The 27,222-nt window shown below is 43.5% G+C and overlaps 1 protein-coding gene across 6 annotated transcripts in view; it reads left to right on the top strand.

The window, feature by feature from the left end:
• SPIRE1 (spire type actin nucleation factor 1) overlaps nt 1–27,222 on the top strand; it is a 230,589-nt gene that overhangs the window by 128,827 nt on the left and 74,540 nt on the right. For all 6 annotated transcript variants that reach the window (XM_077270155.1, XM_077270158.1, XM_077270157.1 and 3 more), the window contains exon 3: nt 3,451–3,681. In XM_077270155.1, the coding sequence (XP_077126270.1) occupies nt 3,451–3,681 (231 nt within the window). The remainder of the gene's footprint in view (nt 1–3,450; nt 3,682–27,222) is intronic.

Raw genomic sequence — 27,222 nt, forward strand, 5'->3', positions numbered from 1 at the left:
TTCAAAGGCACTCAAATCACCTTTCTTCCCCATACTGATGCTCGGTTTGAACTGCAGGAGATTGTCTTGACCATGTCTACATGCCTAAATGCACTGAGTTGCCGCCATGTGATTGGCTGATTAGAAATTAAGTGTTAACAAGAAGTTGGACAGGTGTACCTAATAAAGTGGCCAGTGAGTGTATATATATATGTTTTACCGAACATTTGAGCCCATAAATCCTTTAGATGTCGGTTTTGCAAGCCTGCGATAAAATATCGCAATACAGATGCCATACGGATTACATACGGAGGATGCCATGCGCAAAATACGCTGCCACACCCTGGCTACGGATGACATACGGATCACTATTTTGGGAACATTTCTGCGTATTACGGCTGTAAAAAAACAGCCTAGTATTGTCTTACGCCTAGTGTGACGCCGGCCTAAAGGTTCCCAAGCTATTAATAACGCCTCTCAGCTGTTTGTTTAGCCTTTGCTTGTTAGTTTATGGGGGGACCCCAGAAAAAAAATGACTTTGGGTTCCCCTAGGTGCCAGGGAAATTGCCCCACCCTCCCAGACTAAGAATATCAGCCCTCAGCTGCCCCAAAAATGACGCATTCATAAAATGCTCCAAATCTGGTGCTTAGCCTCTTCTCTTCCCACTTGCCCTGGTGTGGTGGCAAGTGGCATCATAGTTTGAAGGTTGATGTCAGCTGTTTTATGGCGGCTGACATCAAGCCCAGGGGTTAGTAACGGAGAGGCGTCTATAAGACACCTGCATTACTAGTGCCATAGTCAAATGTAATAAAGACATGGAGTAAAGTCCTTTAATTGGAATAAACACTCCTCACCCTCTTTTTCCATTTATTACTTTAAAACCAAAAAAAAAATACCATGAAAACCCCATATTCTTCCCCTGTCTGCCGGTAGTCCATTTGTTCCACGAAGATCCCAACTCAGCTGGATCTGGATGCATAGCTGAGCAGTGGCATGATGCAACCACCCAGCCGTGCATCCCGGAGATGTTGAGCGTTAGAGCGAATATGAATGATAACACCAAAACCTTTTCTCCACTCATGGTTAGTGGTTGGGTAAAACCAATTATTGTCAAACTACTGTGTTTTCTCTTTTTAAATCATAATGACAACCCAAAACATCCAAATGACCCTGATCAAAATTTCCTATTCCCCATTTCTTAATACCGTGTATTGCCTCCTCTAACATCAATGACAGCTTGAAGTCTTTTGTGGTAGTTGTGGATGAGATTCTTTATTTTCTCAGATGGTAAAGCTGTCCACTCTTCTTGGCAAAAAGCCTCCAGTTCCTGTAAATTCCTGGGCTGTCTAGCATGAATTGGCGTATCACCACAGACTGCGGTGGGACCCCCTACATTCCATACTTCCAAGGAAGAGCCCCAGTAGGGACTTCTGTGCATCTTTTTCTTGAACCAACTTTGTGTAAAATTCCTCTACTCTTAAGTGAGGTTTGACAAAGACCCGGGCAGGGTGGGAACGTTACCTTGTTATCACTTATTGTCTTTTTCTGTGGTGATCACTTCCAGTACATGAACTACACAATTCCTTTTGGCAACTTTGCAATATCCATTGAGTGCGGCTGTTTCTTTCTCCGAACTACTGCATTGGACTTTGTCCACGTTCAGCCTGCACCTCTATTACAGCATAGTGCGCATCATTTACCCTCTAGCATGAACTGCAAGCTTGAAATCTGCCCAGAGTGGCTCAATGATATTGAGGTCAGGAGACTGAGATGACCACTCCAGAACTTTCCCTTTGTTCTGCTGTAGCCAATGACAGGTCGACTTGTCCCTTGTGTTTTGGATTGTTGTCTTGTTGGAACGTCCAAGTACATCCCATGCGCGGCTTCCGGGCTAGTGATTGCAAATTTGCCTCCAGTATTTGCTCATAACATGCTGCACTCATCTTTCCTTCAACTTTGACCAAGTTTCCCGTGCCTTTGTAGCTCACACATCCCCAAAACATCAGCAATCCACCTCCGTGCTTTACAAGTAGGAATGGTGTGCTTTTCATCATAGGCCTTGTTGACCTCTCCCCAAATGTAACATTTATGGTTGTGGCTAGGGTTGAGCGACCTTTACTTTTATAAGATCGGGTCGGGTTTCACGAAACCCGACTTTTTCAAAAGTCGGGTCGAGTGAAATCGGCCGATCCTATAAAAAAGTCGGGGTCGGCCGAAACTCGAAACCCAATGCAGTGCATTGGGTTTCCAATGGTTCCCAGGGTCTGAAGGAGCGGAAACTCTCCTTCAGGCCCTGGGATCCATATTTAAGTGTAAAATAAAGAATTAAAATAAAAAATATCGCTATACTTACCCTCTGACGGGCCCTGGTACTAACCGGGAACCTTCCTTCCTTAGAATCAGCCTTCCAGGACCTTGCGGTGACGTCGCGGCTTGTGATTGGTCGCGCGGCCGCCCATGTGACCGCTGCGCGACCAATCACAAGCCGCGACGTCACCGTGACGTCACCGTGACGTCACCGAAGGTCCTGGAAGGGCTGATTCTTAGGAAGGAAGGCTGCCGGAAAGAAGCAGGGCGTGTCCGAGGGTGAGTATATACCTAATAGGAATATACTCACCCTCGGCTTCGTTCCGCCAGCCTTCCTAAGAATCAGCCCTTCCAGGACCTACGGTGACGTCGCGGCTTGTGATTGGTCGCCCGAGCGGTCACATGGGTGGCCGCGCGACCAATCACTAGCCGCGACGTCACCGCAAGGTCCTGGAAGGCTGATTCTAAGGAAGGAAGGTTCCCGGTTAGTACCAGGGCCCGTCAGAGGGTAAGTATAGCGATATTTTTTATTTTAATTCTTTATTTTACACTTAAATCTGAATTCCGATACCAATTCCCGATATCTTAAACATATCGGGAATCGGTATCGGAATTCCGATTCCAGATTCAGAAGATCGCCGACTTCATGAAACCCAACTTTGCCAAAAGTCGGCGACTTCTGAAAATTGCCGACCCGTTTCGCTCAACCCTAGTTGTGGCCAAAAAGTTCAATTTTGGTTTCATCACTCCAAATTAACTTGTTCCAGAAGTTTTGAGGCTTGTCTCTGTGCTGTTTTGCATATTGTAGGCTAGATACTTTGTGGCATTTGCGCAGTAATGGCTTTATTCTGGAAACTCGACCATGCAGCCCATTTTTCTGCAAGTGCCTCCTTATTGTGCATCCTGAAACAGCCTGAAGGTTCCTCTTCTGCATATGAAGATACCAGTATTTTAAAAGGTACATGGAAGGTGGGTTTTTCTGACAGAGCCCATAGGTCTATTTATTATGTTTGCTTAGTTTTTTTCCTTTTTCTTTGCCAACCGATATACTGTATCCACTCTATTCCATTTGTAACCCTTTCTGGCCCAGCAGAAAGGAGTGTCTCATGAAAAGTGTTTTAGGCATCTCATGTTGCAGATGCTAATTGTCTTTTATCTTTCAGGTTATTGTATCACTTGGGATTATTATCTACAAAGCTCTGGACTATGGCTTGAAGGACAATGAGGAGAGGGAACTTAGTCCTCCCCTGGAGCAGCTCATAGATAACATGACTAATGTGGATGAAACTGATGTCAGCAATGATGAAGGATATGATGCTTTGGATGAAGAAGAGGAATATGCCAATGAAAAGGAGACTCCAGCCTTTCGACATTCATACAAGAACGTCATGAAGGTAATGTCTTTGTTGTATTTTTGACACTTTTCTCATGTTGTCTGTGAATGCAATACAATGATCGCTTATTCCAAAAAGAAAAACAGTCCCATAAAGAAAAAATGGTCCTCACAATTTACTATGCAGCTCTTAGATATTTAGACTACAGATTTTAAGATTTTAAGTAGCTGCATTTTCAATTACCAATGTACAGTACCTTGGCTTCAGAAATGTTTAGGAGGTAGGACTAGAAGTGCCTGACCCTGTGTCTTCATGTATGGTGTGTAAAGATGACTATATATCCAGAAATATGTACATCTAGTATATCTCCTGTTACGTAAAATGAATTGAAAAAAATGTTAAAACCATACCAGGTTTCCTGATGGGTGGATTATGGGATGTTTTGCTGCACTGACCACTTAGCACCAACTTTTCACCGCAAATTGGGAGCATTCATAGAATTTATGAGCGCATAGAAAGAGGCTGCATTGGGTAACACTCGCACTCCCCCAAAATTAAATTATTAAATTGTGGTCTAGCCGAGGTAAGGGGACATAGAAAAAGAAAAAAAGAAGCTACTGCTGATAGATATGTTGAGGCTATAGGTAATATACTTTTTATACTATTCCTTGTATGTCTATTTATCAGTTGTATTGACTTTTGTTAAGTCCTAATGCTGTGTACTATTTTCTAGTCGTTCTATTTTTCTTTTTTTTTTTATAGCTCTAACAGAATAAACATTATTTTTTTATTTTCTTGTATACTGGGTTTGTGTTCCCTTTTTGAGTGTATATATAATTTGTTGTTCATAGAATATTAGAGTTGGAAGGGACCTCCAGGGTCATCGTGTCCATCCCCCTGCTCAATGCAGGATTCACTAAACCATCTCAGACAGATGTCTGTCCAGCCTCTGTTTGAAGACTTCCATTGAAGGAGAACTCACCACCTCCCGTGGCAGCCTGTTATTCTTTGTGCATAGCCGGTCTTATTCTAAATGATTTTGTGACATACCGTACTTTGATGTAACTTCTGTATTATAATTTTTATTTTTCACTTCTTCAGTGTCACCACTGTATGTAGAAATATACAGTACCTTGAGAAAGTATTCGGCTCCCTGGAACTTTTCAACCTTTTCCCACATATCATGCTTCAAACATAAAGATACCAAATGTACATTTTTGGTGAAGAATCAACAACAAGTGGAACACAGTTGTGAAGTTGAACGAAATTAAAGGTTATTTCAAATTTTTATAGAAATTCAAAAACTGAAAAGTGGGGCGTGCAATATTATTCGACCCCTTTACTTTCAGTGCAGCAAACTCACTCCAGAAGTTCATTGTGGATCTCTGAATGATCCAATGTTGTCCTAAATGGCTAATGATGATAAATATAATCCACCTGTGTGTAATCAAGTCTCCATATAAATGCACCTGCTCTGTGATTATCTCAGGGTTCTGCTTGAAGCACAGAGAGCATCATGAAGACCAAGGAACACAACAGGCAGGTCTGTGATACTGTTGTGGAGAAGTTTAAAGTCGGATTTGGATACAAAATGGCTTCCAAAACTTTAAACATCCCAAGGAGCACTGTGCAAGTGATCATATTGAAATGGAAGGAGTATCATACCACTGCAAATCTACCAAGACCCGGCCGTCCCTCTAAACTTTCATCTCAAAAAGGAGGAGACTGATCAGAGATGCAGCCAAGAGGCTCATGATCACTCTGGATGAACTGCAGAGATCTACAGCTGAGGTGGGACAGTTTGTCCATAGGACAACAATCAGTCGTACACTGCACAAATCTGGCTTTTATGGAAGAGTGGCAAGAAGAAAGCCATTTCTCAAAGATATCCATAAAAAGTGTCATTTAAAGTTTGCAACAAGCCACCTGGGAGACACACCAAGCATGTGGAAGAAGGTGCTCTGGTCAGATGAAACCAAAATCGAACTTTTTGGCAACAATGCCAAACGATATGTTTGGCGTAAAGGCAACACAGCTCATCACCCTGAACACACCATCCCCACTGTCAAACATGGCGGTGGCAGCATCATGGTTTGGGCCTGCTTTTCTTCAGCAGGGACAGGGAAGATGGTTAAAATTGATGGGAAGATGGATGGAGCCAAATACAGGACCATTCTTGCAGAAAACCTGTTGGAGTCTGCAAAAGACCTGAGACTGGGACGGAGATTTGTCTTCCAACAAGACAATGATCCCAAACATAAAGCAAAATCTACAATGGAATGTTTCACAAATAAACGTATCCAGGTGTTAGAATGGCCAAGTCAAAGTCCAGACCTCAATCCATTTGAGAATCTGTGGAAAGAGCTGAAAACTGCTGTTCACAAATGATCTCCATCAAACCTTACTGAGCTCAAGCTGTTTGCCAAGGAAGAATGGGCAAGAATTTCAGTCTCTCAATGTACAAAACTGATAGAGACATACTTCAAGCGACTTGCAGCTGTAATCACAGCAAAAGGTGGAGCAACAAAGTATTAAGTTAAAGGGGCTGAATAATATTGCACGCCCCACTTTTCAGTGTTTGAGTTTCCACAAAAATTTAAAATAACCAATAAATTTCGTTCAACTTCACAATTGTGTTCCACTTGTTGTTGATTCTTCACCAAATATTTACATTTGGTATCTTTGTTTGAAGCATGATATGTGGGAAAAGGTTGAAAAGTTCCAGGGAGCCGAATACTTTTGCAAGGCACTGTATATTGTGGGACGCATTGTTCTCATTCACTGCGATACCCCTTTCACAGGCTCCATATTGTATGATGTCCCCAAAATGCCCCCAACACACACAGTAGGAAACCCAACAGTATCACCTCACATGCAAAGTGTGACTACCTTACTACAACACTGATGCCTCCCAAAAAATACCTGCAAAGTGACGCCCTCCCATCCACCCACACAGTGTGATGCTCCCACAGTTCTCACCCACACCTTATGATGCCCCTCACAGTATTCCAGCACAGTGAGCCACAGCATAATGTAATGTTTCCACGGTCTCCCCAAACTGTATGATGGCCCCCAGAGCCCCACATGCAGTAGTGTGGCCCCCTGCAGCCCTGGCCTGCAGTAGGATGGCCTCTACATGCAGTCGAGTAGTCCTGCTGTGCTCAAACTCATAGCCCAGTTGCACAGGCAGAATGGTGGTACAGAGAGCTGACTTCTCTCTGTTCCTTCATTGTAGTTAATGGTATCCTGAGGATGCAGATACCGTTGAAATCAAAATGCCCAATGGGAGAGACTGGGCAGTGCCGCTAGGCCCAGGCTTCACTAGCGACCGGCTGATCTACCGCTATAGACGGTACACCCCTGCATCAAATGGCTGTGTGTGTAATCCTCCAAAAGCAAGACCTGATCTCTGATCTATCCAATAGAATCAAGTTTTGTGAGAACCCCTCATAATTAATCTTTTTAACGGCCTTTTAGAGAATTATGTACCCTATGCCAGTAGTTAGGCACAGCGACATTATATTTGTTTTATATTATAACCGTTTCCCAAGCATCATAATCAAGGGAAATCATTCTGGACTATAAAATGGCAACTACAGGAAAAAAATGGTAAATGGCTTAAAGGGGCATTTCAGCTCATTTGAGCATTGGGGATGAGCAGAGACTGAATATAGTGCATGTTATATTCTAGGGAACGCCTGAACTGACATGCCTGTCTCTAAGGAAATGTGTGTTCAGCAGTTTGTTGACCTTGTGCCATATGTAATTTTGTGTTATGTTAGATATGAGATCTGGGTTATCTTTGGCAGTGCTGCCAAACATATGGAAGGATAAGCGCTGATGTAGACTGAGAAATTATTATTATTAATCCTGTCAGGTTTTGCAAGGTATATGTCCGCGTGACACTGAGTATCAGGATTACAACTCCTGGTTAGATACTGGCGCGTGGGCAAGCTTCAATGTAAAGGAGTTCCATTCTGGACCACTGGTTTCTGAATAGCTGGGTCTCCTTTTACATGTAATGCTGTATAATTGCTTTAGTCTTGGGTTCTAATTCTTTGCTGTTAATTTAGAAGTCGCCTTGCAGCCATGGAAACCCGACATAAGTCATCTTGTAGGTATCGGCGTGTGTGTATCTATAGTAGCATTATTAGTGACTCATGAGTTATACATGAAGTGCCATCAGCATCAGATGTAAGGACACATAAGTGTTTCACAATTTGCTTCTGCTGTCTCAAGTCTTAGGTGAAATCAATTAGCAAGTATAGAGACTTATTGTCAAGTGGTAGAGCCAAGCTAAGTCATGACAATGTTTCTTCACTGCCTTCTGTGCTCTTATACTGTCAGCCCTCAGACATCAAGGTCCTGTTGACTTCTCTGATCCACATCTGTTCTTCAGTGTGACGTTGGTTAATAATGTTATGTTCATTTTGCTCCTTCTTGTTCTGCACTGTAAGGGTACGTTCAGACTGGGCGTTTTTGCTGCAGTTTTTTATGCTAATTTTCAGCTGTGTTTTACAGTACCAGCTATATCTGTGAGATTTCAGAAATCTCATACACACAGCTTGGTTTTTTGTCCTCAGTATTTTGTGCTTTGCATGTTTTTTTTCACCTATTGACTGGAAAAAAAAAACACATCAAAAGATGCACCAAAAGCACAGTAAAACCTGCATTTTTGCCACAGCCTTTTTCCTAACAAGCACTCAGGCTTTTCTGCAGAGAAAAAAATGCAGCAATAACACCCAGTGTGAACTTAGCCTCATACCGGGGCAACTACCCTTCTATGCAACGCTTAACTGTTGGGTGATCGCTTGTTCCGTCACTTGGAATTGGTTTGGCACCTACCACACTCTAAACCCCATGTCTGATTTTCAGGGTCTATTGTTTATTTTTAAAATTTTGAAAATTGTATTATCCATTAACCTTCAAAGAAGGACTTTTCATTCCATTTCAGTGAGGTCATCTTAATTATTGTTCATGATTAGCCATTACTATTGACTATATACTACTGTCCTTTTTATGTGCACCCCTTACCGTATTATATCTACTCACATTGTCTCTATTTACTAATTTACTAGTCATAGTATTTTGGGGTGAAAAAGTTGGCAACTCTAGTCTAGAACGATGTGTCTGTCACTCTTCCTTTTTCATTTCTCTTATATGACTGCATTCACACTTCCAGACTTTTTATGCAGTTTTTGTGGCCGAAAGCCAGTAGCACTTTTAACAGAAGTCAAGGGCCCGATTCATTAAGATTAGTGTTTCGTACGCCAGTCCTAATGACGAGCAGACAGGAATAGGCCTCTTTCACACTTCCGTCTTTCACCTCCCGTCACAATCCGTCGATTTTTGAGAATGCAGGATCCTGCATTTTCCCATAGACTTGTATTAGCGACGGATTGTGACGCATGGCCATCCGTTTCATCCGTCATGCACTGGATCCTGCATAAAAACCGGTCCGTCAGGTAGAGAAAACATTCAGGAGAACATTTTTTCTGCACGTCGGAAAATCGGTCAGCGACGCATCCTGTGCTGCCTGTCACTGGCTACAATGGAAGCTTATGGGCGCAGGATGCGTCGCTGCCTGTGAAAAGCAGGAATCCAGCGACGGGTCCCACCTTTTCAAACTGAGCATGCCTGGAAGAATTTCCCGTTAGGGAAATTCTCTCTTGCTTGCTCTTTCTCTTTTTACTATTGATGCTGCGTATGCAGCATCAATAGTTACAAGATATAATGTGAAAAATAATTAAAAAAGTAAAAAATCGCAATATTCTCACCTACCGAAGTCCCGCGCAGCGTCACCGATGCTTCCGGCAGCCAGGGTTCCTAGTAATACATTGCGACGACTTGCGAGATTTCGCAATGTATTACTAGGAACGCTAGTTGCCAGGAGCATCGCTGCGCGGGAACACTGGTAGGTGAAAATACTGCGATTTACAGTTTATTATTTTTTTAACCTGGTTTGTGTTGTGTATGCGTTTTCGCAGCGGAAACATACACAACAGGTGCACATAGCCTCGACGGGTCCGTCAGAAAGACCGGCCCAGTGCACACGTTTTCCACAATCTGCACAGGATCTGTCATTTCAACGTCTTGACGGATCCTGTGCAGATTTGGAAGACGGAAGTGTGAAAGAAGCCTAAGATGCATTAGATTTAGTAAGAGGCGCACACCACTTAATGACTTCAGCGCAGCTTATTAGTTGTGTACACTTTGCCAGAAAGGTTACTGCATTCTGTGACTGGGAAAACATTTCTGGTGTAAGAAGAATTTGACGGGTGGACGTAGCCACTCCCTGCCCTGCCCTGACTTTTTCCATTTTTGATGGTACTGCTCAAAACTAACGTAACAATAGCAAGTTGCAACATTTAGTGGCTTTTCCAAGTATTTTTTATGCCACTATTCTGATGTAAACACTTTGATTTACAAGTGCCTTCTTTTTCTGATCTCTTCTTGACTATGAAAAATCACATTGGCTGGAATAAATGTTTTTTTACATTGCAGCGTAATCTGCAGAGTTTTGTGTCTGTAAAGTGATCATCATGAAGCTCGCTAGAAATAGTGGTGTGGAATAGAATGTACCACTTTTTTTCTTTTTAATTCTGCCCTACATCCCACCTATATACTCACTCATAGATGAAATACAAATATGGTAAATTACTACATAAGTTAAATATATAATGTAACCTTTATATTACATATTATATTTAAAGTATTTGTTTAATCGGCGATCATGAAACAAATCTCACATTCAGTCGGCATCTACGGTATGTGACCATGCTATATGATTACATCTTGGTGAAAATATCTGCAAATTTCTGAAATTGCTTGCGACTCATCAAGTGAGAAATAGGTTGAGATGACATCCTGGTCAGCTCACCGCTATCATGCTCCAATCTCATGCGGGTATGATAACTATACCGAAGATAAATTACCCCGTATAAATAATTTATTTTACCCATGACAAAGAACCCGATGCCAATTTATCCAATATCCCACAGGGGAATGGCACAGCTGCACCATTGCACAGTCATTCATCTTGGCGTCTAGATTGTCCGGAGACTCATTTGAAGAGGCAGAATGTGCTTTGTGTTTCTAATCCTCATGTCGGTCTTTTGGGGTATTTAATGTATTTGTCAAGTGCAGGGCTTAATGAACAAGACAACGTTATTTAAAAGGAAGTCGCAGTGAGTCCCTGAAAGCCTTCTTCCCATACTACAATACATATGTGCGTGTCATGGGCTCCATACACCCAGTGTCCGGACTAGATTGCCTGGAAACAGTACTGATTGTTGTAATTCCTCCTTTTCCACATCAGTAGCCACTTTGTTATTATAAGAAACTAGGTTGAAAATGTTTCCATGCTTTTTACTTAAGAACAGGGCTGTGGAGTCAGTAAGCCAAACCTCCAACTCCTCAATTTCCGTGACTCCGACGCCACAGCCCTGCTTAAGAATTAACAAATTAATTGGACCAAAAAAACCCAATTTCCATAGCTCACGTATAATGCACTAATTTTCAGGTTTTCTTTTTTTAGAAATATATTTAAATATATTTTGGACATTGTTTTAAAAGTGTAATGTATTGGACAAGCCACTCAGATTCTCAGGCAGGCCTAGATTTTCAGCATGACTCTGCTCAGAGCAGCAGTACAGATCAGTCAGTGCATTTCTGACTTCTGATAGGGTGGCAGTTAAACGGGTTGTCCAAGATGTAATACTTATAAATGTCATTGTATAGATTAAAAAACAAAAAACAAAAACCCCACTGTTCCAGCGTTGCTGCTTGTCTTGTGATCTACATACACTGTGGATAGCGATTGCTGGCAGTGGTTAGTCACATGGAAGATGACACATGATCAGCTGCAAATAGCCAAACGGAGCCCAGCGGGGACCACCAGAACTGCATTGATGTATCCATGGGGATTAAATGAAAAACAAATAAAAAAAAATATATATATATATATATATATATATATATATATATATATATATATATATATATATATTTATTATATTACCGGTATATTATTATTATTAATTTTTTTTATTTATTTTTTTTTAAAGCCTTTCAAGCATACAGGTTTTACCCTCGACCATCTCCACTAAAGCGTTGGTCAAAAAGTAGTGTTGATGTGCAGAAAATCTGCAACTTATAAATACTACTAGAAATAGGCCCGATGCTATCGCATCGGGAGTGTGGTGAACTTAACATCTGTGTATGCTTTAGTAGCGCCCACAGGAGCAGCGGACATGTCTCACACCGTTTGCGCTTTCCAGCATATCTGTTCTATATCATCCCTCTGCATTTTTGTATTGTATGTGTTGGGTCATTTGACCTCTTTCACCCCTTGTGCACGGTTTCTTCCTTGTGTGCTGTATTTTGGTATTTGGTGTATTGTTTCTTGAGCGGTGTTCGCTATGTGGTGTCTCCGATGTGTGCTGCGTGACTGAGCCTTTTTTCTTTGTGATGATTTTTGTATTTTTTATGAGGAGCCATGTTGGTACTGCTGCGGGAGTCCAGGAGCAGTGATATGCAATGAAATGTACAGGCGGGTATGTGGGCCTGTTTGGGGAAGTGAGGAAGCTTTCTTGTGTGTAAAAACCTGCACTTCAGTAAGTGGCAGTGCTGTAAGATTCCTTCAGCAATGAATGCTAGTTGGGCATGCGGTAATTATGTAGATTTGTAAAAAAAAAAACAGACATGTATGTGGGGCTGGCGGAATTTACTGCTGCCTGAGGTAATAAAAAGAACATACGGTATATATTGCCGTGGTACTGGCTTTCTTTATGCCGTAATGGTGATAAGGCCAAAATGTTTTATTAAATTTTGGTTTTTTTAAGACCGTTAAAATGGCAAATCCATAAGCAGTGCCTCAGTGGTTTGAAGTATGTACATACCAGTAGTAAAGAGCACTTGTGTGCTTCAGATAGTAGACGCAATTGTTATACAGTATGGCAGTGATTTTCAACCTTTTTTGAGCCGCGGCACACTTTTTATACTTAAAAAATCCCGAGGCACACCACCAACCAAAATGGCACAAAATGGTGCGTCCAGGTTTGAGATGAAAGTCTGCAGTCATTCTATGTGACTGCAGGCTTCTGAATTCTCACAGCGCAAGCACTGCACACTTTCAGGATTCTCCCTTGCCGGTGGCCAGAGTGGACGGTCATGACAGCACAAGTATGTGATTTGGATACTTCTGGTCACATTCTAACTAGACGTGTCCGGCCTCAGTCAATTCATTTTCATTGAATGAGGCCACACATGTCTAGTCAGCACGTGACCGCATGTATGTAAATCACCAACATCAGAGAATTATGATAGCAGTGTGCGCTGTGAGAATTCAGAAGTCTGCAGTCACATAGTATGACTGCAGACTCATCACAACCTTGGACATCCCCTTTAATGTTCCTAACAAATAAAAATGAGAATTAGTATCACAAAAAAAACACATTTACATCCAGGTACCTGATAGATGACGTTGTTTGTGGAGTCGCCTCTTTCTTTTCATCTTCACCTTGTCCAGATGCCATGATGACTCTTCTCATCCACCGGCAGAGCTCGTTTCTGCAGACTTCCATCTTCTCCTGTCTTCTGCAGCACATCCCGACACAACACCCTTAAAGATAGCAGTGTTATTATAATGCTCCGGAATAACAATATCTGCCCTAGGCTGAGCCTCTGAGTAAATAATTGCCCCTCACTTTATTCCCAGCACATAATATGACCCTCACTGTCCCTCTTATGGTACATGCCATCCACACTACCCTCTCTCTCTTTTCCATACTTCACACTGCCTTCTCATACGGTGTCCCTCATAGAGAGCCCAGTCTCTCTACTGTGCCCCTTCATTACACTCCTCCTACTTGGCATACTGTCTCCTCCTGGCTGTTACCCTCACACTACTCAGTATCTATTATGTGTCCACTCACACTTTCATCCCCCCATACTGTCTGCACACATTTCTAATAGCCTCCTCCTGTACATCCCCCCCTGCTAACATACCCCTTTGCTCTCTCCATATTTCCTCCTCACACATTCCCCCCTCACACATTCCCCCGACTCCCCATACTGTCCTCACACATCCCATCACCGTTGCTCCCAGTACTGTCAGCACACATTTTTCCCCTCGCTACTGTGTCCACCCCCATCTCCCCACTCACCCCCACAGAATATATCCACTGCCCTTCCGATAGAATAAATCCATCCCCTTCCACAGAATAAATGCACCCTGCCCCACACATGCTAAATAAATTCCAGCCCCCCCCACGTACACACTGAATAAATCCCCCACACACACTGAATAAATCCCCCCACACACTGAATAAATCCCCCCACACACTGAATAAATCCCCCCCACACTTAATAAATCCCCCCACACACTTAATAAATCCCCCCACATACTCCCCATAAACCCACCCCACGCTGAATCTTCGGTGTCTTCAGCTCCACAGCACAGGAGCACTTACCACCAAGTCTCTTCTTTCTCCTGCGCGCCGGATAGTGACGTCAGCAGCGTGATCACATGACTTGATCACGCTGCTGGCGTCGCTCTGACCCGGCAGTCAGAGCCTCAATTGTACTCGCAGCTGGTAGATGTCTGCGAGTACAATTGATCTCCGGGAGCCGGCGCGCTGCAGCTTCTCTGTGCCGGCTGTCAGCTTGACAGTCGGCACAGAGAACAGCTGACTCCCGTTCCCCGCGGCACACCCGACCATGTGTCGCGGCACACTAGTGTGCCGCGGCACACTGGTTGAAAAACACTGCAGTATGGGACTGTTGAATTTGCTGCTGGCTGAGGTAATAAAAATAACATATATATTGGCGTGGTACTGGCTTTCTTTGTGCTGTAATGGTGATGAGGCCAAATATTTTTAGTTATTTTTTTTGTTCATTACAGTTAAAATGGCAAATTCAGAAGCAGTGCCTCAGTGGCATGAACTATGTCCATACCAGTAGTAGACAGTATTTTTGTGTGTCAGATAGTAGACAAAATTGATACACAGTATGGGACTGTGGAGAAGTTTGTGCTGCGTGAGCTAATCAAAAATCGTAAGTAACCATGCACGGGTACACCGCTGTTATGACCCCAATGGCGAGGGTCTCAGAGGAACGTGGAAGTCTGCAGAATACAAAAATCCAGCTCATAGGGCAGTGGTAACTGGGTTGACCATATATCTACTCCTAACGCCAACACTCTAAGTAGCCGGGGATCATTCCTACGTTGATTCTAGATGACACGCGCCAGCCGGAGAATCTAGCTACCCCTAGTAGAGGAAAACAAAAGACCTTTCTTGCCTCCAGAGAAGGGGACCCCAAAGCTGGATAGAAGCCCCCCACAAATAATGACGGTGAGGTAAGAGGAAATGACAAACACAGAAATGAACCAGGTTTAGCACAGAGAGGCCCGCTTACTGATAGCAGAATAAAGAAAGGTAACTTATATGGTCAACAAAAACCCTATCAAAATCCACACTGGAAATTCAAGAACCCCCGAACCGTCTAACGGTCCGGGGGGAGAACACCAGCCCCCCTAGAGCTTCCAGCAAAGGTCAGGATATAGATTTGGAACAAGCTGGACAAAAATACAAAACCAAAACAAATAGCAAAAAGCAAAAGGCAGACTTAGCTGATATAACTGGAACCAGGATCAGTAGACAAGAGCACAGCAGACTAGCTCTGATAACTACGTTGCCAGGCATAGAACTGAAGGTCCAGGGAGCTTATATAGCAACACCCCTAACTAACGACCCAGGTGCGGATAAAAGGAATGACAGAAAAACCAGAGTCAAAAAACTAGTAACCACTAGAGGGAGCAAAAAGCAAATTCACAACAGTACCCCCCCCTTAGTGAGGGGTCACCGAACCCTCACCACGACCACCAGGGCGATCAGGATGAGCGGCATGAAAGGCACGAACTAAATCGGCCGCATGAACATCAGAGGCGACCACCCAGGAATTATCCTCCTGACCATAGCCCTTCCACTTGACCAGGTACTGAAGTCTCCGCCTGGAGAGGCGAGAATCCAAGATCTTCTCCACCACGTACTCCAACTCGCCCTCAACCAACACCGGAGCAGGAGGCTCAGCAGAAGGAACCACAGGCACAATGTACCGCCGCAACAAGGACCTATGAAATACATTGTGAATAGCAAACGACACAGGAAGATCCAGACGAAAAGATACAGGATTAAGGATTTCCAATATCTTGTAAGGCCCAATAAAACGAGGTTTAAATTTGGGAGAGGAGACCTTCATAGGAACAAAGCGGGAAGAAAGCCATACCAAATCCCCAACGCGTAGTCGGGGACCCACACCGCGGCGGCGGTTGGCAAAGCGCTGAGCCTTCTCCTGTGACAACTTCAAGTTGTCCACCACATGATTCCAGATCTGCTGCAACCTATCCACCACAGAATCCACCCCAGGACAGTCAGAAGGCTCCACATGACCCGAAGAAAAGCGAGGATGGAAACCAGAGTTGCAGAAAAAAGGTGAAACCAAGGTGGCGGAACTAGCCCGATTATTAAGGGCAAACTCAGCCAACGGCAAGAATGTCACCCAATCGTCCTGATCAGCAGAGACAAAACACCTCAAATAAGCCTCCAAAGTCTGATTGGTTCGCTCCGTCTGTCCATTAGTCTGAGGATGGAAAGCAGACGAAAACGACAAATCAATGCCCATCCTACTACAAAAGGATCGCCAGAACCTGGAAACGAACTGGGATCCTCTGTCTGACACAATATTCTCAGGGATGCCGTGCAAACGAACCACGTTCTGGAAAAACACAGGAACCAGATCGGAAGAGGAAGGCAGCTTAGGCAAAGGAACCAAATGGACCATCTTGGAGAAGCGATCACAAATCACCCAGATAACGGACATGCCCTGAGATATCGGAAGATCAGAAATGAAATCCATGGAGATATGTGTCCAAGGTCTCTTCGGGACAGGCAAGGGCAAGAGCAAACCGCTGGCACGAGAACAGCAAGGCTTAGCTCGAGCACAAGTCCCACAGGACTGCACAAATGACCGCACATCCCTTGACAAGGAAGGCCACCAAAAGGACCTGGCCACCAGATCTCTGGTGCCAAAAATTCCCGGGTGACCTGCCAACACCGAGGAATGAACCTCGGAAATGACTCTGCTGGTCCACTTATCCGGGACAAACAGTCTGTCAGGTGGACAAGACTCAGGCCTATCAGCCTGAAATCTCTGCAACACACGTCGCAGATCCGGAGAAATAGCTGACAAGATAACTCCATCTTTAAGAATACCAACAGGATCAGCGACTCCAGGAGCATCAGGCACAAAGCTCCTAGAAAGAGCATCGGCCTTCACATTCTTTGAACCTGGTAAATACGAGACAACAAAATCAAAGCGGGAGAAAAACAATGACCAGCGGGCCTGTCTCGGATTAAGGCGTTTAGCAGACTCGAGATACATCAGATTTTTGTGATCAGTCAAGACCACCACACGATGCTTAGCACCCTCGAGCCAATGACGCCACTCCTCAAATGCCCATTTCATGGCCAACAACTCCCGATTGCCCACATCATAATTTCGCTCGGCAGGCGAAAACTTCCTAGAGAAAAAGGCACAAGGTTTCATAACAGAGCAACCAGGGCCTCTCTGCGACAAAACGGCCCCTGCCCCAATCTCCGAAGCATCCACCTCAACCTGAAAGGGAAGTGAGACGTCAGGCTGGCACAAAACAGGCGCCGAAGTAAACCGGCGTTTCAACTCCTGGAAAGCCTCCACGGCAGCAGGAGCCCAGTTAGCTACATCGGAGCCCTTCTTGGTCATATCCGTCAAAGGTTTCACAATGCTAGAAAAATTAGCGATAAAACGACGGTAGAAGTTAGCGAAGCCCAAGAACTTCTGAAGACTCTTAACTGACGAGGGCTGAGTCCAATCAAGAATAGCTCGGACCTTGACTGGGTCCATCTCCACAGCAGAAGGGGAAAAAATGAACCCCAAAAAGGGAACCTTCTGCACACCAAAGAGACACTTTGAGCCCTTGACAAACAAAGAATTTTCACGCAAAATTTTAAAGACCAACCTGACCTGCTCCACATGCGAATCCCAATTATCAGAAAAAACCAAAATATCATCCAGATAAACAATCAAAAATTTATCCAGATACTTCCGGAAAATGTCATGCATAAAGGACTGAAAAACTGAAGGCGCATTGGAGAGCCCAAAAGGCATCACCAAGTACTCAAAATGACCTTCGGGCGTATTGAATGCGGTTTTCCATTCATCACCTTGCTTAATGCGCACAAGGTTGTACGCACCACGAAGGTCTATCTTGGTGAACCACTTGGCACCCTTAATCCGGGCAAACAAGTCAGACAACAGCGGTAAAGGATACTGAAATTTGACAGTGATCTTATTTAAAAGCCGATAATCAATACAAGGTCTCAAAGATCCGTCCTTTTTTGCCACAAAAAAGAATCCCGCACCAAGAGGGGAAGAAGACGGACGAATATGTCCTTTCTCCAGAGACTCCTTGATATATGAACGCATAGCGGTATGTTCAGGTACCGACAGATTAAACAGTCTTCCCTTAGGAAATTTACTGCCTGGGATCAAATCTATAGCACAGTCACAGTCCCTATGAGGAGGCAGTGCACTGGACTCAGACTCACTGAAGACATCCTGATAATCAGACAAATACTCCGGAACTTCCGAAGGCGTAGAAGAAGCAATAGACACAGGCAGGGAATCCCCATGAATACCACGACAGCCCCAACTTGAGACTGACATAGCCTTCCAGTCCAGGACTGGATTATGGGTCTGTAACCATGGCAGCCCTAAAACGACCAAATCATGCATTTTATGTAAAACCAGGAAACGTATCACCTCGCGGTGTTCAGGAGTCATGCATAAGAGTTACTGTTATGACCCCAATGGCGAGGGTCTCAGAGGAACGTGGAAGTCTGCAGAATACAAAAATCCAGCTCATAGGGCAGTGGTAACTGGGTTGACCATATATCTACTCCTAACGCCAACACTAGAAGTAGCCGGGGATCATTCCTACGTTGATTCTAGATGACACGCGCCAGCCGGAGAATCTAGCTACCCCTAGTAGAGGAAAACAAAAGACCTTTCTTGCCTCCAGAGAAGGGGACCCCAAAGCTGGATAGAAGCCCCCCACAAATAATGACGGTGAGGTAAGAGGAAATGACAAACACAGAAATGAACCAGGTTTAGCACAGAGAGGCCCGCTTAGGCTACGTTCACATTTGCGTTGTGCGCCGCAGCGTCGGCGCCGCAGCGCACAACGCAAACAAAACCGCGGCAAAACGCACGCTAAAACGCTGCGTTTTGCGCCGCATGCGTCGTTTTTGCCCGCAAGTTGGACGCAAAAAAAATGCAACTTGAAGCGTTTCTTGCGTCCAACGCTTGCGGCCATGCGGCGCAAAACGCAGCACAACGCATGTCCATGCGCCCCCATGTTAAGTATAGGGGCGCATGACGCATGCGGCGCCGCTGCGGCGCCCGACGCTGCGGCGCTGACCGCAAATGTGAACGTAGCCTTACTGATAGCAGAATAAAGAAAGGTAACTTATATGGTCAACAAAAACCCTATCAAAATCCACACTGGAAATTCAAGAACCCCCGAACCGTCTAACGGTCCGGGGGGAGAACACCAGCCCCCCTAGAGCTTCCAGCAAAGGTCAGGATATAGATTTGGAACAAGCTGGACAAAAATACAAAACCAAAACAAATAGCAAAAAGCAAAAGGCAGACTTAGCTGATATAACTGGAACCAGGATCAGTAGACAAGAGCACAGCAGACTAGCTCTGATAACTACGTTGCCAGGCATAGAACTGAAGGTCCAGGGAGCTTATATAGCAACACCCCTAACTAACGACCCAGGTGCGGATAAAAGGAATGACAGAAAAACCAGAGTCAAAAAAACTAGTAACCACTAGAGGGAGCAAAAAGCAAATTCACAACACACCGCGCAGTTATGGCTGTTACTGGGAATAGCGGTGACGTGTGTTTGTCACTTACACAGGCACAGTTTGTGGTCGTAAGGCTGTTACTGCGGCTGCACAAGTAAAACATAGACGTCACCGCTATTCCCCACGCAGGTGCAGTAACCGCTGCGTCGTTACCACGCATGCGCGGGTAGAGTGCGCAGTTGTGGCTGTTACTGTGCATGCGCGGGTATAGCGGTGACGTGAATGTCACTTGTGCAGGTGCAAGTGATATACACGTCACTAGTGATGAGCGAATATACTCGTTACTCGAGATTTCCCAAGCACGCTCGGATGTCCTCCGAGTATTTTTTAGTGCTCAGAGATTTAGTTTTTCTTGCCGCAGCTGAATGATTTACATCTGTTAGCCAGCATAAGTACATGTGGGGGTTGCCTGGTTGCTAGGGAATCCCCACATGTACTTATGCTGGCTAACAGATGTAAATCATTCAGCTGCGGCAAGAAAAACTAAATCTCCGAGCACTAAAAATACTCGGAGGACACCCGAGCATGCTCGGGAAATCTCAAGTAACGAGTATATTCGCTCTTCACTACACGTCACCGCTATTCCCGCACATTCGTAGTAACGACACGGCTGTTAATGCGCCTGTGTGAAAATAGCGGAGACGTGTATGTCACCTGCGCAGGCGCAAGTTACACTGCCGCGGTGCCTTATGGGATTTGAGGACAGCGTCTGGAAGTCCCAACTGGCGATTTTATATGTAGATGATTTTGTTTTGCTCTTTTAGACACACAAATGTGTAATAATGAGGTGAGGAATATAACCAAAATCTAACTATACATAAAGTTTCCCCCCATTAAAATATAACTCATATTTATCACAATTAAAACAAAATACCACACTAGTTCCTGGAATATACAAATAATGTTAGCCTGAATTAATTTTGGTTATTCACTATTATACCAGGCAAACTACAGGACTGAGTATTTCAGAATACAGGGCAAAGGATTACCTGATACTTTCCCTAAGAAATGCCCTGCCTGACCACGGAGGTTGGCACCCTAAATAAAGCATGCAAGATTTGGCGCCACCGCTCACCCTTGTCTAGAGGACCCTAGGATGTCGTGTACTCAGGAAAAGTCATCCCCAACCTGGATGAATTTTGGTAGCGCAAAAAGACAATATCCATAATTATGGACCGTGACTATCAAAAAATACGGAATTAAAGGTAGATGCGATACATGAGCCTCACATGTGTATATCATACAAGGAGATACCACATAATAAAGTGCCAGTGCAAACAATATATAAAGCACAAAGTGCCAATAGTGCTTAGATTGTGAAGGTACCTGGTTCAGCTTCAGAGAAACACCCTGCTAGGTCCAGTGTAAACCCAAAATCGTACGTCCAAACAGGATTATAAGTCCGAAGCAGATCTTTGGACTCATGACGCTTGGACAAGAGCATGCTTTGGACTACCCTTTAATACCTTCTGATGAACTTATATCAAGGATGCGGAAACGTGTCGAGGTCGCAGTGAATTGGTGCTAAATGGGGTTATTTATTTAGAAGTGACTCACTGTTTATTCCTGTTTGGTCGTACGACTTTGGGGTTAGTTCCTACTGGACCTAAAACACTCTAAAGTCTTCCAGAGTATTTATTGGCAGTCACCTCCTATCTTGATGTGCTTCTTTAAACAGGACTTTCCTTATTTTAACGACATTGCCATGGTAACTCTTACATGGCCCGATGCACATATTATTTTTCTGTACATGGTAACGTGAGTAATGGTTATTTTTATATATATTCCAAACTGAAGTTAAACAATTATTGCCCGCCTTTATATCACCAACATTAAAGTAATACAAGAAGTGATCATCTCTGAGCAAGAAGCTTCTATTTATAACTGTGTACGATCAGACTTTTTTTTTTTTTAGTTTCGTAATCTTTGCGAACTGGGAGCTGTCGAAAAGCTCTATTAAAACAGGTTGATCTCTGCTGTATGTAAGAGCAAATAAGGCCATGTGCACGTAACATATTTGTCAGCCTGGTATACCCCATGCACCTGCCTGAAAAGAACATTAAATAGAATGAACATTGGCAATGTAATGGAAAAACCACTTCTGTCCATATATTCAGTGCATTGAGCATCTTATAACCTCTTCAGGTTTCCAAAGTTTCACAGTTAAAGTGTCAAGACCATTCTTCAGGTGGTTTCTACTTGCAAGTCGCTAACCAGTTTATGCAGCTTTGAAAAAAAAAAAGAAAAAAATGCCACAAAAAGCGCCATGAAGAACACCATGAAAAACACTGCTGGCATTTTGCTAAAGCGTTTTCTACTTGAAAAACTTGATTGGTGTGCTAGCATCTAAAACATGTTTACTGCACAAAAAAGAGTGCATTTTTAAAGGGATTCTGTCACCAGGTTGGTGTCCCCACAAAGCCTTGTACACTGTATGATGTCCCCACAAAGCCTCCTATACAGAATAATGTTCCCCCACAAAGCCTCGTACACAGTATGATGTCCCCACAAAGCCTCCTACACAGTATGATGTCCCCACAAGGCCTCTTACACAGTATGATGTCCCCACAAAGCCTCCTATACAGAATGATGTTCCCCCCCACAAAGCCTTGTACACAGTATGATGTCCCCACAATGCCTCCTACACAGTATGATGTCCCCACAAAGCATCGTACATAGTATGATGTCCCCACAAAGCATCGTACACAGTATGTCCCCACAAAGCCTCCTACACAGTATGATGTCCCCACAAAGCCTCATACACAGTATGATGCCCCCACAAAGCATCGTACACAGTATGATGTCCCCACAAAGCATCGTACACAGTATGATGTCCCCACAAAGCATCGTGCACAGTATGATGTCCCCACAAAGCCTCCTACACAGTATAATGTCCCCACAAGGCCTCTTACACAGTATGATGTCCCCACAAAGCCTCCTATACAGAATGATGTTCCCCCCCACAAAGCCTTGTACACAGTATGATGTCCCCACAAAGCCTCCTACACAGTATGATGTCCCCACAAAGCATCGTACATAGTATGATGTCCCCACAAAGCATCGTACACAGTATGTCCCCACAAAGCCTCCTACACAGTATGATGTCCCCACAAAGCCTCATACACAGTATGATGCCCCCACAAAGCATCGTACACAGTATGATGTCCCCACAAAGCATCGTACACAGTATGATGTCCCCACAAAGCATCGTGCACAGTATGATGTCCCCACAAAGCCTCCTACACAGAATGATGTCCCCACAAAGCCTCATACACAGTATGACGTCCCCACAAAGCATCGTACACAGTATGATGTCCCCACAAAGCATCGTGCACAGTATGATGTCCCCATAAACCCTCCTACACAGTATCATGTCCCCACAAAGATCCTCACACAGTATGTCACCAGAGAGCCCACCATGCAGTATGAGGTTCACACAAGCACTCTTACACAGTATGATCTACCTACCCAGCCCCCATGCACAGTATAAAGTCTCCCTGCAAAATATGATGTCCTCACATAGGCCAGTTAGGGCACAATATGATGTCCCCACGCTTCTCATATCCTTAATGGGAAAGTCTGAATTTGAGAATTGAGAATTTTGATAATGACTGATTAATTCTTGCAGCAAAAGAAACAGATTTGTGCAATAAGATATATTAGTAAGTTGCTTGTTTTCATGTGTACTTTTGATTTATGAAATAAAATTAAAACGACTGTTACCCTTTAAGTGTATGTCCAGAAATACTCTTATGGCACGAATACCATACCCTGCTTTCTTATGGCAGTGTTACAGCATGGCACACTACTGTTAGAATTAAAACACTTTCAGTGATTCCAGGCTGCCATGAATGCAGTGTATTTTCTGTAGCTGGAGGACAGACGTTGGATTCTTTGACATCTGAAGAGAGTGCTTTTTCTGTAGAATGCAGCAGTTCCAATAATACTGTAAAAGTACTGTTAAGAGATAATTCCTACTATTTGGTGAAAAATGTAGTTCTATAAGTGTCTGTTCACACTTACGAATTTTTATGCATACTCCAAAATGCATATAAATTCTGCCTCCCATAAATAAAAATCCATTTCTCTGTTCAAACAAAGCAGATTTTTTTGTATAATTAATTATTTTTGCCAACGAATGTATATAAGCAACAGATCAAATGAAGCGGGTTCATTGTGGAAATTGCCATGGGTTTTGCTAGATACACACTTGATTTATGGCCATTATTGGGTTCATACCCTCAGGGGGTATGCGCCCGATGGTGCCATTAATGGGACAGATGTCGAGGTATCAAGCATAAGGACAATAACATGTATTCTGCATGATAGGTGTTTCATTGCAATGGCCCCCTGTATAGGAAGGCACTGTCGGCAGCTCTGTCCTATAGAGTTAAATACACTTTTGGACTGTTTATTGGGGGCCTATGGGAACATTGGTAAAAGCTCCAGATTTAAGCTGTTGGCTAGGTCCACAGTGTGCACATAGTCCAAGCCACATGCAGATTAGCCCTATTGAATGAAGAATATCAAAGTATATGTCTTTTCCAGAAACCCAAGATTCAGTCTCTCATTTCTTGTGTGGATTCTGTGGCAAAAGTTTTTTTCTTTCTGAGTGTAAAATCTTTTATATTCTGAAGACTGAATTTGCACGTGGCAGAATTTAACGGCACCTGTGAATCCACCACAATTGTAAATGACCTGTGGGCAGGTCTTTCCTTGGTTTCTCTGGCTTGGAGCAGGAAGATAAGACTCTGCCTACAGTCCAGCCCCGTAGCACGGGCATATCATTAACAGACAACTTCTAACACTAATTACACAAGAACCACAAGACGGATCTCTTCACCCCAGCAATCATTTCAATCAATGTAACAGTGGCAACATGATAATGTCTGTAGTCTACTTAGCAAAATTCTGCTGACAGGTTTTCTTTAAATGCTCATGTTTAAAAAGTTATTTCTGGGCAGCTGAAGCATTCAAGAACCATTGGGCAAATGAAAATATGCTCTAGATTGGGCATAAAAGGCAGTGAAATAAAATGCCCTGCCGCTCCTAGGTTTTATTTTGGGGTGACTCCCACTTATACGGTGAGTGATTCATGTAACTGCTTTGTATGAGGACATTTTTGCCTTCGGTTACTGTTTTGCAGTTTGATTGTTAGAACCTTGAGAACAAAATAACCGTAATCCAAGTTGCAGTAGAATAAATCTGGAATGATAGACTGAAGCTTCCGCTTTGCAATATATAATATGCAGATATGCGTTTCGTGTCATTATCATATTGTATTCCAAACGTGAAAGGTCAGGCCGCTGGTCACACAGAGGGTTAATAGATTTTGTTGGCGAGAATTCACTGTGTTTCTATTAAGAAAATGAGTGCACAAGGTTTTCCCTCCATTGTCAGAATGACCGAGGACTTTTAAATAGGTGGCTTCTGTTCTGTCAAGCTGAGGGCTAACAAAAGCCTGCGGAAGCCAAGTTTTACCAGGGCTAATGCTCTTCTGGGAGCTAGTTGGAAGTAAGTCTCTAAGGAATGTTAATGATTTGGATTTCTACTTGCGTAACTATGAACATTTCACTTTAAGTCACTTTCTAACAAAGGTGGGTTTACAAAGATGACAGTCTCTGTACCATGTAGTACTATCTCCAGCCAAAATGTTTTTTGTGGCCTCAAGCCTTCCTGTGTACATCACCATTACATTTACCAACATTCTATTTGTCTGCTGTATTTCTGTGTTTGAGAATTTCATTTCCATCAGTACAAATGGCGTGTGAGTGACCGTGTACAGCAGCCGCCTGATCACCCAGATTATTTAGGTACATAACGTGTCGCCCGCCAGTTCTTGCCACATTCACGTCAGTATTCTACGTTCTGTAAGTACATTTTACAGGTAATGACTTTATGCCTGGAGGACATTTTCTTTCTGCTTCCTCATGTGATCATAGTCAAATGCCATTCAACAAAAAAAGAAATTAAGGATATATCCAATTTGCTTTACTTACGTACTATCACTAAACTGAGAGATTAGTACATGCCCATGAGAGGCTAATTGCGATTCAATGATCTTCGCTTACTTATGGGGTAAACAACATAGCAAAAATAACTTGTGTATAGACCCCATCGCTGTAGTAATGTCCAAATTTCGAAAAACAATGTAGGCAAAGAATGCTAGAGGATGTTCGTCGTGTATCTCTCCATTGCCGAGGATGGATGAAGCGGGCGTTCTCCAAAACGTTGACAAAGTGAGATACTTGTTTGAGCAATCTCTAGCCGTGTCTATTCTATGGAGTCTCACTCTATATGGATTTTAAAATTTGGACTTTATGGCCAATATCCAACTGATGGTGTACATATGTGAGTTACTTGTGTTATGCTTATAGTACAAGTAAACAAAGATCACTGAGTGGTCAGATGCCACCATCTATCGTTCTATGCTGCCAGTATATTATCATGGCTTGACTCCGTGGCTCGATCCGGTGACCTATAGCTGTGTGGGTCAGTTGCCCTCTTTGTTGGTCCACAATCTGTGTTGTCTCTGCCAGCTGCTGATAATGCTCTTGTCTTTGTTTGCTGTGTTACTTCTATGCAGATGTTTTCACATCCTCCTTTTGGTTTGTCCTATCACATCTTTGCAGGGGCTATTTATACCTCCTGGCACATGCAGTCTTTTCTGGCTGTAATCCAGGTTAGATGGATGTTTGGAGTCCTAGCTCCCCAGGCAAAGATCATCTTGCTGAGATTTTTTTCTAGCACTTCTCATCTGGTTTGTTTGCGTGTTCCCCTTCCCATCACTCTTCCCATTTTGTTATATTTAGGGTCTAGGGGTTTCCATGTGTACCAAAGGTCTTTTTGGTTTGGGTTCCTTACTTTTTCTTCCACCTTTAGCCCTGTGACTTGCCCTCTGTCCGTGTCCAGTATGCCTTGTTGTTTTTTTGAGTTACACCCTGTGTATAGTTGAGGGTGCAGATAAGGACAGTCAGAATAAGCCCATATTGAGTGGGAACATCATTGTGTAATGGTAGGATACCAACTTACCACGGTCAGGCATGGTCAAGTTAGGGATTACCTAGCTTGTATAGGAACCTGTGGTGTTGTGGTTTTATATATATGTAAAAATTGTGTGCATTTGATATATGTACACACATAGCAATACATGCGGCCGCACGCTCCGCTCCAGAGAGACGGCGGCAATGCCGGGTATTACCATGCGAGACTCGGACGTATTTCTCGCATGTGTGATCCCGGCCTTATGGTGTCAAAACAGATATGCACACTGTTAAATACACAAGTAAAATATTTGTATACATATATTTAGTAATTTAGAGTAGAAAATTAAAAAAAATGCTTTATGTGTAGTAGTAAAAGTTATCTGGTTGTCCCTTTTCATTCTATTTTTTCCAGTTATGTTCATATCTGAAATTAAAAGCAAAGACCCATAAAGAGGAATTAAAATGAGAAAACCACTCACAACCTACCAATTCATGGAGGGGGGATTTTCTTAGTATTAAAATTGTACATAAAAAAAAAAGGCCTGTATAGGGCGCTGGTCACACACAGTGTCTGGATTACAGCCTATTAGTGGCTACCATACTATTAGATTAGGTGGGCTTCCCAGCACAATATTGGTGCACC

This window comes from Ranitomeya variabilis, chromosome 6 (genome assembly GCF_051348905.1).
Source record: "Ranitomeya variabilis isolate aRanVar5 chromosome 6, aRanVar5.hap1, whole genome shotgun sequence".
Taxonomy (NCBI): domain Eukaryota; kingdom Metazoa; phylum Chordata; class Amphibia; order Anura; family Dendrobatidae; genus Ranitomeya; species Ranitomeya variabilis.